Source organism: Lactuca saligna, chromosome 4, assembly GCF_052625555.1.
Source record: "Lactuca saligna cultivar CGN05327 chromosome 4, ASM5262555v1, whole genome shotgun sequence".
NCBI classification, from domain to species: Eukaryota; Viridiplantae; Streptophyta; class Magnoliopsida; order Asterales; family Asteraceae; genus Lactuca; species Lactuca saligna.
The window spans coordinates 45536610-45548174 of record NC_136420.1 but is presented as its reverse complement, the minus strand read 5'-3'; the positions used below and the strand labels follow the sequence as shown (position 1 = coordinate 45548174).

Sequence of the window (11565 nt, the reverse complement as noted above, 5' to 3'; positions counted from 1 at the left end):
TATAAGTTACATATTTACACTTTGTATCCTCTAACTATTAGCTATCCAATAAGTATATAAACTGTATGATATGTATAAAGATAGTCTTTATAGTTTCTATTTATATCATAGCAGTGGTAGAGCCAATTAAAATCATTTCCAAGTACATATATAATTCAAATAGACGTTATGGACACATGATCCTTAGACAAACCAATCTGAGGGCATGTTTTTCCCCTCCATTTAAGTAGGGGTGGCAATTTATGACACGACATTACAAAAATACACGATATGAAACGAAATTGCGACGAAACTAAAATTTGAATTTATGTTTGTGTCGTGTTCGTGTTAACTATAAAAACACGATGTTGTGTCGTGTGCGTGTTCATGTTCAAAATTCGACACGAAATTGACATGATTTAGCAGTTCTTTATCGTGTTTTTCGTGTTTTTCGTGTTTTTTGTGTTATATTTGATAAAGTATTCATTAAATAGACTAGTTTTTAGTATATGTTATATTTGTCGTGTCGTGTTGTCTTTGTCATTTTTTAATTCGTTCGTTTTCGTGTTAGTTAAAAAAAAACACATTATGTCATGTCGTGTTCGTGTTACATAAAACATGGTTGTGTTGTGTCAGACGACAGAAACACAAAATGATAGCACGATTTTCCACCCCTACAATTAAGTTTAGTGGATAAAGTTTTAGAACTCAAAAGTCTACTTGGAGAAAGTGTTGTATGAAAAAACTCTCTTCTTAGAGTAATGAGTTTATCATAAAAGACATTTACATCCTCCTAATCCTCATCATCAAACATAGCCTAGCCTTGGCTATTCCTTCAGTTCATTCCTATACACAAACTCAATTTTAATAGAAATGTAACTCTCCTAATGGTTGTTTAATACAAGTTCAAAACTACATCAACTAATAATTGAATTTCATAAAATACATATATAACTTAATTCTTTTATAAACTATCCACTACTTCTATGCTATACAAAACTACAACCAAAAATTTAACCCTTGTGTGGTAGGTGTTAGTAGTTAGTGAAGTCGACAGCTGACTGTGCAAATAATTACAACACATGGCAATTAAAAGATTCAAACTATAAAATAAGGTTTTAATCCATCATGGTCTCAAATTCACTCCATCACACTCTTGTTGAAGACTCCACTTTTCAAGTAATTTCTTCAAAGCACACGAACATCTAAAATTCAATTAATAAAATTTTACCATTAGATTATCTACCTTTTCTTATTTTCATTTGAAATTATAAATAATAAATAAGTGTTGTTAGATAAGAATAAGATGATTTACCTCCATGAGAGATGATCAATGAACATAGAAGGTGATACAATCAAATACATGAAGGCTTCCTTTTTAGCCACATAAGCTTCATAACCACACTGTGTGGTTAGTGTACTCTTCCATCTTCTATAAAGAGGTACTTTGTTTTTTTTTCTTATCAGGGATTATATGAATGATGACACCTGGCAAAAACATTTCTCTAAAGTTTTCATGTGTCTCCTCTTTTTCATGTGATAGCATGGCTTCCATGTATTGTGATACGAGATGATCACGTGAATTGTCATCATGGGGAGGCTTATAATGCGGATTAGAGTTTCTATTTGATGAAAATGTTTTTGATTGACATTATTATCATCATCATCTGAAGTATCATTCATGTCTATATAGTGTACTCTTCATTTTGTTCCTGAATGCTCACTACGAGATGACAAAATTGAAAGAATTTTTTTTGTAATAGCTTCTAAATATAACATTTCTATTATATATATATATATATATATATATATATATATATATATATATATATATATAATAATAATAATAATAATAATAATAATAATAATAATAAAGTCCATAAAAATTTTAGACCCCTTTAAAAGATTGGCCCTGGACGGTCGTCTCTATCGCTCACCTCTGGGATGAGCCTATAAGAAGGGCGTAAGATTCAACTACTTATGGGTCAAATATGCTATGCTTCTATGTGTAAGTCGATAAATTAGAAAATTACTCCATGAAAATAGCTTCCGGATCGATAAATTTTTTTATTTAGGTGTATATTTCTTATAGGGCTGTAACAGGTAACTCTGTTCTTGCTATTGTGGTTTTTAGATTACAATTTACTTATACATGCAAAATTTCACTTAACTCTTAAAGGTACAACCAACCTAAATAGATTTATGTCTTTTTCCTTCTAATAGCAACATACTTATGAAATCAAAATTATAACCCTATGAAATTGAATTCATAGATGGAGTTACATACCTTTGTTTGATTCGAAATAAGCTAACCAAAAGCCTTATAGTCTCCTTGAAAAGTAGCTCCAAAAGTATGCGAACCTCTTATGTGTCACACTCAAAACTTAAGAAACTCTAGGATTAAAGGAAATATGAGAGAGGTAGAACTTTCAGAATTCTTTTAAGGAAAAGGTGAGGTCGAAAATTCCAAGGGTTTGATCCTTTTATATAATTGCTTGTTAATCCCTAAACCTCCAGATTTAAACTTAAAATAATAATATTTCAAATCACTAATTATCTAGTTTCTTTTTATTTTGGAGGCTTCCAGAAGCTCTATGAAGAGCCTCAAAAACTATCCAAGCCTATAAGGATTCTAGATATTCTCTATTGTTCAACTATTGAACAATTGCAGCTCGGCTCTTATACCTCTAATTGATGCTAATTAACGCTTAATTAATTCTTAAATAATGCTAATTAACGCTTAATTAATTCTTAATTAATTATTATTATTATTCTAATTAAAATATTAATCATATAATATATTAATAAATCATTTTTCTCTTTCATATGATCGATCCAAGCCATTTCCTGGTTATGATTCATCAACATTATACCAATTTAGTTAGGACCTTAGACACTTTAATTCAACATTCATGTTTGTTGATGATCTAACAAGGTACACATGATAGCAACTCCCTATAGGAATTCTCAAGGTTCACCGGTGTGCCAATGCTGATATACTTACATGTTTTCATCTGCCTTTTTGTGTTTAAGTTAAAAGAATTATTTTATCGACTTGTATGATTAAAATGTGTAAGAGACTTAAATGTGTACAACAATAAAGGCATAAGCGATCTTCCACTTGAGCATTTACGTGGTGGAAGATCTGTCATCTCTGTATTTGTTTGATTTATGGGAGTTTTATAATGGATAGGTGAATTGATCAAAAAGGCACGTTAGGGTGTTTAAAGGTTACAATACAATTGCGTAACTGGTTCGGTCAAGGGACCAAAAGTGAAATGAAACTATAAAATAGGGAAGATAACTTTCCAAAAATTAATCTTAAGGACTAAAACCGTTATATCTTTTAACCCACGAGCACGAACCGTGTAATTTACTCGAGCAAAAGTTTTGTTGACTTTTCCATTCAACAACTGCAACTTGCCATGAAGCAATCGCAATAATACAAAAAGTTTGGTTAACCAGTTGACATTTTTTTAATAATAATTTAGCGGGGCATTTGAAATTTCTTCGTTGACGCGACCCACAAAATTAATGTATGTCGTCACTTTGTTGATATTACTGGCTGTTACCGATCATTGGGTTGTGTAGTATCAAACATCACTAATTTCTTTGCAATTATTTCTTAAGAAAATCTCTCAAGAACGATTTGATTTATAGAAGATCCATCAAGAAAACCCTTAATGGCGTCTTCTTCAACTTCATCCAATCAAAAGAGCTTTAAGTATCATGTGTTCTTGAGCTTTAGAGGAGAAGACACGCGTAAGACCTTTGTTGATCATCTTTACGTTTCTCTTAAGCAACTAGGTATTCACACCTTCAGGGATAACGAGGAACTGGAGAAAGGAAAAAGGATCGATGAGCTCTTCAAAGCCATTGAAGAGTCAAGGTTCTTTATAATTGTTTTCTCCCAAAACTATGCATCTTCTTCTTGGTGCCTGAAGGAACTTGCGAAGATTATGGAGTGTCAAGATGAAAATGAGCAGATTGCTTACCCGCTCTTTTATGATGTGGAGCCCAGCGACATCCGCAAACGAAGTGGGCCAGTTGAAGAAGCCATTGCCAAACATAAGACTAACGAACAGATTACGAAATGGGAAAAGGCTCTGGAAAGTGCAGGGAATCTGGTTGGGTGGAATCTAAAAAACATTGCTGATGGGTAAAAATTTCTTTATCGTATCTCTGCAAAAGTATTCTTTCATTTTTGTATTTCTAATCAAGTCTAGCTGTGGATGTAGAAGTGTCATCCATGGCCTTGATGTTAGGTTGTAAAATTTCAACTCAAAGTTGAGTCTTCTATGTGATGATAGAACCTCCTTAAAGTCAGCAACAAATTATATATAAATAGTTCTCCCTTCACTCCACCATATCTGACTTTTCACCCATTTCTTCCTTGATTTATGAAGTATGTCTTAGTTTTATAGTTAGTATTTTTAGTATTATTTTAAATTTTAGAAGTAATAGGCATATAAGTATTACTTGTTTTCTTTGCTTTGAAATGCAATTCATTGAAACCGTTTCCTTCAAATTTAAGAGGAATATTTACTTCTTTTGCAGCAGCAAAAAATCACTTTTCTTCTTCTCAATTGAGCCTTAAAACCCAGTAGCATAGATTGATCTTCTTATTTTCCAACATTGTAGAAGCATATATGAAGCATGAAATATGGTTGTATGGTATAGTGCTGAAACTAATTTATCATGTGGGATATTCTTGATCAAAGCTACTTGAATCTTGTTTCATCTACAGGCATGAAGCTGAAGCCATAAAAAAAATTGTTAAAGAAATTTCACTCAAGTTACGATCCATTCATTTGAGCAATGATGAAAATGTAATAGGCATGGACCACCGCATGCAAGATCTTGAGTCGTCTTTGGGGATCGGTTTGAACGATAAAGCGCGCATGATAGGGATCAAGGGGATGGGAGGCATTGGGAAGACAACTTTGGCCAGAGCTATTTTTGATAACTTAGCTTCCCATTTTGAAGGTAGTTTCTTTGCTGATGACGTAAGGGAAATTTCAAAAAAGGAAGGTTTGCGGTCATTGCAAGAACGAATCCTTTCAGGCGTTCTAAAAGATGAAAACATGCGTGTGGGGAGTGTTCATGATGGGAAAGAACTCATGAGAATGAGGCTACCCTATAAAAAAGTCCTTCTTGTTCTAGACGATGTGGATGACGAAGAGCAGCTTGAGGCGTTAGCTGGTGATTGGTTTAAGGATGGAAGTAGAATAATCATAACAACAAGAGACGAGAAAGTGCTGCTAGCACACGGAGTAGATACAAAATGGATTCATGATGTCGGCTTCTTGTCGGATGAGGAAGCAATGAGCCTGTTTAGTAGGTATGCATTTAAGAGATACATTCCAGATGAAGGGTATGAAAAGCTTTCATCAGAAGTAGTACGTTATGCTGCTGGTCTTCCCTTAACGATTAAAGTTTTGGGTTCACATCTGCGTGGTGAAAATGAGCTAGTGTGGAGAGGTGCACTAAAAAGACTAGAAACAATTCCATCTCGGAAAATTATAGAGGTGTTGGAAATAAGCTATAACAGCCTAGAGGATGATCACAAGGAAATGTTCTTAGATGTTGCATGCTTCTTGAGGGGGTTTCCTAAAGAGTATGTAGTTAGAGTCCTTGATAGCTGTGGATTTAGTGCCGCATATGGTTTAAGAATTCTTGAGCAAAAATGTCTCATAACAATTTTAAATGATGACTCGAGTAGATTGGGTATGCATGATAGACTAGTAGAATTGGGACAGAATATTGTTCGGCGATCACACCCCGATGACCCCAACAAACACAGCCGACTCTGGATTCGCGAGGAAATTGAAAAACTATTCACCGATGATTCGGTAATTAGCATCAAATTTACTAAAACTTATAATAAATTTTCATTACCTATAACACAAGTTTTATATATGGTGATTGGTTTTGGATTATAGGGTACTGAAGCATCAACATGTATAGGACTGGAGCTGGTGTGGAAGGAACTGAGTCCTGAAATTATCATCAAAAGCCTTGGAAACATGAAGAAACTTAGATATCTTTGTCTTGGTGGGAAGCATGATGACTGTTTCCCTAGGGACTGGAAGTTTGATAAAACAAAACAGTACTTACCGAATTCGTTACAGTTTTTGTATTGGAATGTTTACCCTGGTTTGTCTTTACCCCCAACATTTCGAGCAAATCATCTTGTTGGACTTGAACTGGTTGGAAGCAAAATCGTGCAACTTTGGGAAAGCGGAGAAAGAAAGGTATATTGATTGATTAATTGTAACCCTTTTGCTGTATGTGTTAGCTTATACATGAATACTCTGTGTAATTAGTTTTCTTTTTGCATGTGATATATAGGTTCTTAAGAAGCTCAGATTCCTCGACCTGAGAGATTCCAAGTTGAGGACCCTTGACCTTGAGATGACTCCGAATCTTGAGAGGTTAATTCTTATTGGATGTCATGATTTGACAGAGATTCATGCGCCCATTGGATGTCTAGATAGGCTTGCTCTCGTAAATTTAATTGGTTGCTCATGGTCTGTATCTTTTTCTTTGCTTAAAAAGTTGGAATCACTTGTGCTTCTAAGTATACCTGAGTTATCTGTGGCTGCGAAGTGCTTGGAGGAATTCCCAAGGGACACCACAAACAATCTACCAATGCTGCGGTTTGCATTCCACTATTGTAAAGAACAAACCTTGTCAACCGGAATTGATTCTAAGGCTGTCGTTCTAGATCTCCAACCTTGCACAAAACTTGAGAGTGTTTCAGGAAGCATTTGTGGTTTACAACATCTAAGACGCCTTAGATTCTATGGCTTTATTCCAGAGTTGCCTAATGACCTTGACCTGTTGAAATGCTTAGAACAGCTCAATTTGGTGTCTACACACATCAAATTTCTTCCTGATAGTGTTTGTATGTTGAAACACCTAAAATCTCTCACACTTAAAGATTGTTGGTATCTTGAAGAGTTACCGGAGAATCTTGGTTGGTTAAAAAATTTAGAGGAGTTGAGTTTGTTGTCTGCAAGTATTCGATGTCTTCCAGATAGCATTTGCATGCTGATTCATCTGAAATCTCTAATACTTGAATCTTGTGTGCTCCTTGAGAAGTTACCCGAGGATATTGGGCAATTAGAATGTTTAGAGGTGCTGAACCTGACCAAGTGTGTATCTTTAGGAGATATTCCAAACAGCATATGTAACTTGAAATGTTTGAGATTTCTCTTTCTTGGCTTTTGTAGTAAACTTGAGAAATTGCCTAAGGATTTTGGAAATCTAGGACTTTTAGAAGGTTTAGATATATCGTTAACACGAATAAGTCGTCTTCCACACAGTATGTCTTCGATGACTGGTGTGGTTATTTTTGGATCCACATCACTTCTTGAAGGGAAAATGACTTAAAAGCACAACGAAGTTTCCAAACCATTCAAAAAACCTCAATCATGTTTTGTCTGTTCAAAAAAACCCAACGAACTTAACCTTTTGTCTAAAAAGTCCAACAAAGTTTCAAACCGTTCAGAAAATTCCAATTTTGTTTTGCTTAAGTTGTTGGATTTTTTTTGAACAGTCAAAACATGATTGGAGTTTTTTAAACGTTTTGGAAACTTCGTTGGTCTAACAAGTCATTTTTCCGATACGGTAATAAGCCACGTCATCTGTTTTTCTTATTTGACTTTCGAGAAAGTGTAACTTAGTTGGGCTTTTTAGATAAAATGTTAAGTTTGTTGGGTTTTTTTGAACAGACAAAACATGATTGGGTTTTTTTAAACGGTTTGGAAACTTCGTTGGGCTTTTAAGTCATTTTCCCCTTCTTGAACAGTCATGTGCTTTTGCAACCGAGATATTCCAAAATAGTCACTTCCGCAACATACCGACACCCACAGATTAAGGAGCCAGTCTACGTGGTACAGAGACCATCTGACGAGGTATTTTCTTCCTGTTTCCATTGATTATATTATGTTTTAGAGACTAAGCAAATCATGTAACAGGCTGAAATTTTAAATGATTAGAGTCGTCCATAATTATACTGTTTATTACATCACATTAATTAGCAGTTTATTTCGAGATGTAAGCCTAGTTCCATAGGGTAGCTGATTTATTCTCTTAAGGAATGTAACTCGATTTGGAACTCTGCATAACCGAAAGACTATTTCTTCAGCCTTGTACCATGACAAAGTTTAAGTATTAGATATGAAATCGTAGCAACACATACTGATGCATGTGGATGATATTCCATTTTTATTTATTTTTTTCATTTTCTTCAACTGAACAAGTGTGCAATTATGGATCCTAACATTTGAACCGTTTCCTGCATTTAGGAATTCCACGGACCATTTGAACCCTAGTTTTCCTAAGGGAAAAAGTGGAGCAATAAGCCTAAAAGTGTTATTGAAATGTTTTAGCTAGCAAACATTGTAACCCATTAAGCGTTTGACTTATCCATTTAGCATTTTATTCAGGTGTTGGTGGCGGCCTTGTTGGTGATGGAGGTGGTGATAAAATTAAGTAAAATTTTGAAAGAAAAATTAAGGTAAAGTATTTGAACTTCATATAACTAGCATGTAATGAAAGGTGGTATAACCATGTCATACTTTGGTATAGTATACCGGAATGAATGTAAGATGTATCAAGTTTTTACTAAGATTGTGAAAGTTTCTTGCAACATTATTTTGTAATGTTGGTGTGTAGTTATATTTTGAATGTTCTCATGTTGTAGAACTTGTATCTATGTAAATGGAAGATCGGGTGTGAAAGAGTCAAATATTACTCTTGAATTTGTATATTTGTTCTCATGTTGTAAATTTTTTTGAAATATGGATAACGTCTATTGTGTGGACAATGTTATTTTATGAGAATGAATAAAAGAATAAGGTTGCGTTTAGTTACGGAAAAACAGTTTTCATTTTCTGTTTTTCGTTTTCCCTTTTCAGTTTTCGTTTTCCGTTTTCGGTTTTCATTGGAAAATTTACAGAATGCGTTTAGTTAAAACTTATTCATTTTTCATTTTCAGTTTTAGAAAATTTGAAAACGTATTTAGATGTGTATTTTTCTATCGGTTTTTATTTTTAGAAAACGGTAGCGGTGGTAGGGTGGGCATGGGGACGGTGGCGGTGGTGGTGGCTGCGACAATTGTGGCAGTGGTAGTGATGATGGCGGTGGTGGTAGTGGTGATGGGGTAGTGGTGGTGGTGATGGTAATGGTAATGATAGGTCGGTGATTGTGATAGTGGTGATGGGTGGGTGTGTTTGTGGGGGTTGGTGTGTGTGTGTGTGTGTGTGTGTGTGGGGGGGGGGGGGGGGGGGGTTTGGGTGTGTGTGTTTGTAGGGGTGTGAGTGGGGGGGGTGTTTGTGGGGGTTGGTGTGTGTGGGTGTTTATAAGTGTGTGTGTGTGTGTGTGTGTGTTTGTGGGGGTAAGGGTGGTGTGGGTATGTGTGTGTGTGTGTGTGTTTGTGGGTGTGTGTGTGTGTTTGTGGGTGTGTGGGTGTTTATGGGGGTGTGGGTGGGTGGGTGTGTGTGTGTGTGTGTGTGTGTGGGGGGGGGGGGGGGGGGGTTGGTGTGTTTATGTGTTTGTGTGTGTGTGGGTGTGTGTGTTTGTGGGGGTTGGTGTGTGTGTGTGTGAGTGTGTGTGTTTGTGGGGGTTGGTGTGTGTGTGTATGTGTTTGTTTGTGGGTGTGGGTGTGGGTGTGTTTGTGGGGGTTAGTGTGTGTGTGTGTTTATGGGGGTGTGGGTGGGTGGGTGGGTGTGTGTGTGGGGTGGGTGGGGGGGTGGTGTGTTTATGTGTTTGTGTGTGTAGGTGGGTGGGTGTGTATGTGTGTGTGTGTGTGTTTGTGGGGGTTGGTGTGTGTGTGTGTGAGAGAGAGTGTGTGTGTGTTTGTGGGGGTTGGTGTGTGTGTATGTGTTTGTTTGTGGGTGTGGGTGTGGGTGTGTTTGTGGGGGTTAGTGTGTGTGTGTGTGTGTGTGTTTATGGGTGTGTGTATGTGTGTTTGTGGGGGTTGGAGTGTGTGTGTGTGTGTGTGTATGTGTGTGTGTTTGTGAGGGTGGGCTTGGGAGTAAGTGTAGTTAGGTAGGAGTGTGGTGGGTTGGGGGTGTTAAGGTGAAGGTGGGTAGAAGCGAATGGGGTAGGAGTAGGTGTTTATATTTTAGAAAAAATTTGGAATTAGAAAAATGTGGAAAATAATGACTATCGGTTTTCCAAAATTTTCCAACTTCTTTGTAACTTTTAAAAACGAAAATTTTTATTTTCCGTGAAAAATTTAGAAAAATAGACGAACTAAACGCGATTTCAAAATTCTCATTTTTTTGGAAATTTTTTCCGAAAAACGGTCTATTTTTCCGCAACTAAAATGCATCCTAAATTTTTCGTAATATGGATACATTGAATCTTATATAATTATTATAATTATCATGCATTCTCACTAAAGTCTATTTAGAGAAAGTTTATGGTGCGTTTGGTTGTGAAAAATTGTTTTCTTTTTCTTAGAAAATGTTTTCAGAAAATAAAGTTGAGTTCATTTTCAATTTTCAATGAAAATTTTAGAAAACACATTTGGTTGAAACCGGGTGAGTTTTCATTTTCCATCTTAGAAATATTGAAAACTTTGGAAACTATAAAACTCACTTTTCTAATTTACATACAATTTGGAAAACTGAAGGTGCATGTGGTTGTGAAAAATTGTTTTCATATTCTAAGGAAAATGTTTTCAGAAAATAGAGTTGAGTTTTCATTTTCAATTATCAGTATTCAATGAAAATTTTAGAATACACGTTTGATTGAAATCGGGGAAGTTTTCAGTTTCCATCTTAGAAATTTGGAAAAAATTTGGAAATTTGTAAAAATCACTTTTCTAATTTACATACAATTTGGAAAACTGAAAATTTTCATTTTCTTAGAAAATTTTAGGGAACTGAACCAACCAAACGCGTTTTCAAAATTTCCATTTTTCTTGGAAATTTTTCCTAAAAAACTGAAAAATTTTACACAACCAAACACACCCTTATGTTGCGTTTAGTTACAGAAAAACAATTTTCATTTTCCGTTTTTTGTTTTCCCTTTTCAATTTTCATTTTCCGTTTTCATTTTTCATTGAAAAATTTAGAGAACCCGTTTAGTTAAACTTATTTATTTTTCATTTTCAGTTTTAGAAAATTAGAAAATGTGTTTAGATGTCTATTTTTCTATCGGTTTTCATTTTAAAAAAACGGTAGTGGTAGTAGGGTGTGGGTGGGGGCGCGTGACGGTAGCGGGTCGGCGGCGGTGGTGGTGATGACAGGCGATGGTGGTGGCGGCATCAATTTTATCAGTGGTGGTGATGGTGGTGGTGCTAGTGATGGTAGGTCAGTGATTATTGTGGTGGTGTTGGGTGGGTGGGGGTGCGAGTGTGTGTGTATGTGTGTTTGTGGGGGTAGGTGTAGGTTTGTGTGTGTGTGGGTGTGTGTATATGTGAGGGTGGGGGTGGGGGTAGGTGTGGGTGTGTGGGTATGTATATGTGTGTGGGTTGGTGTGTGTGTGTGTGTGCGGGTGTCTGTGTATGGGTGGGTATGTATGTGTGTGTGGGTGTGTGTGTGTGTGTGTGTTTGTGGGTGGGTGTGTGTG

At 35.9% G+C, this 11565-nt stretch overlaps 1 protein-coding gene across 3 annotated transcripts; it reads left to right on the top strand.

Moving 5' to 3' along the window:
* Positions 1-3525: 3525 nt before the first annotated feature.
* LOC145041757 (TMV resistance protein N-like) lies at positions 3526-8866 on the top strand. Of its 3 annotated transcripts, XM_078989930.1 has the most exons (6): positions 3526-4138; positions 4727-5831; positions 5922-6233; positions 6331-7119; positions 7716-7898; positions 8433-8866. In XM_078989930.1, exons 1-5 carry the CDS (start codon positions 3663-3665, stop codon positions 7767-7769), a joined length of 2736 nt encoding a protein of 911 aa, XP_078846056.1. In that variant the 5' UTR covers positions 3526-3662; the 3' UTR covers positions 7770-7898; positions 8433-8866. The 3 variants fall into 3 exon arrangements, with proteins under 3 accessions (XP_078846056.1, XP_078846053.1, XP_078846055.1); XM_078989927.1 differs by having other exon boundaries at positions 6331-7898; XM_078989929.1 differs by lacking the exon at positions 8433-8866 and adding an exon at positions 8292-8425 and having other exon boundaries at positions 6331-7898.
* The last annotated feature ends 2699 nt before the right edge of the window (positions 8867-11565 follow it).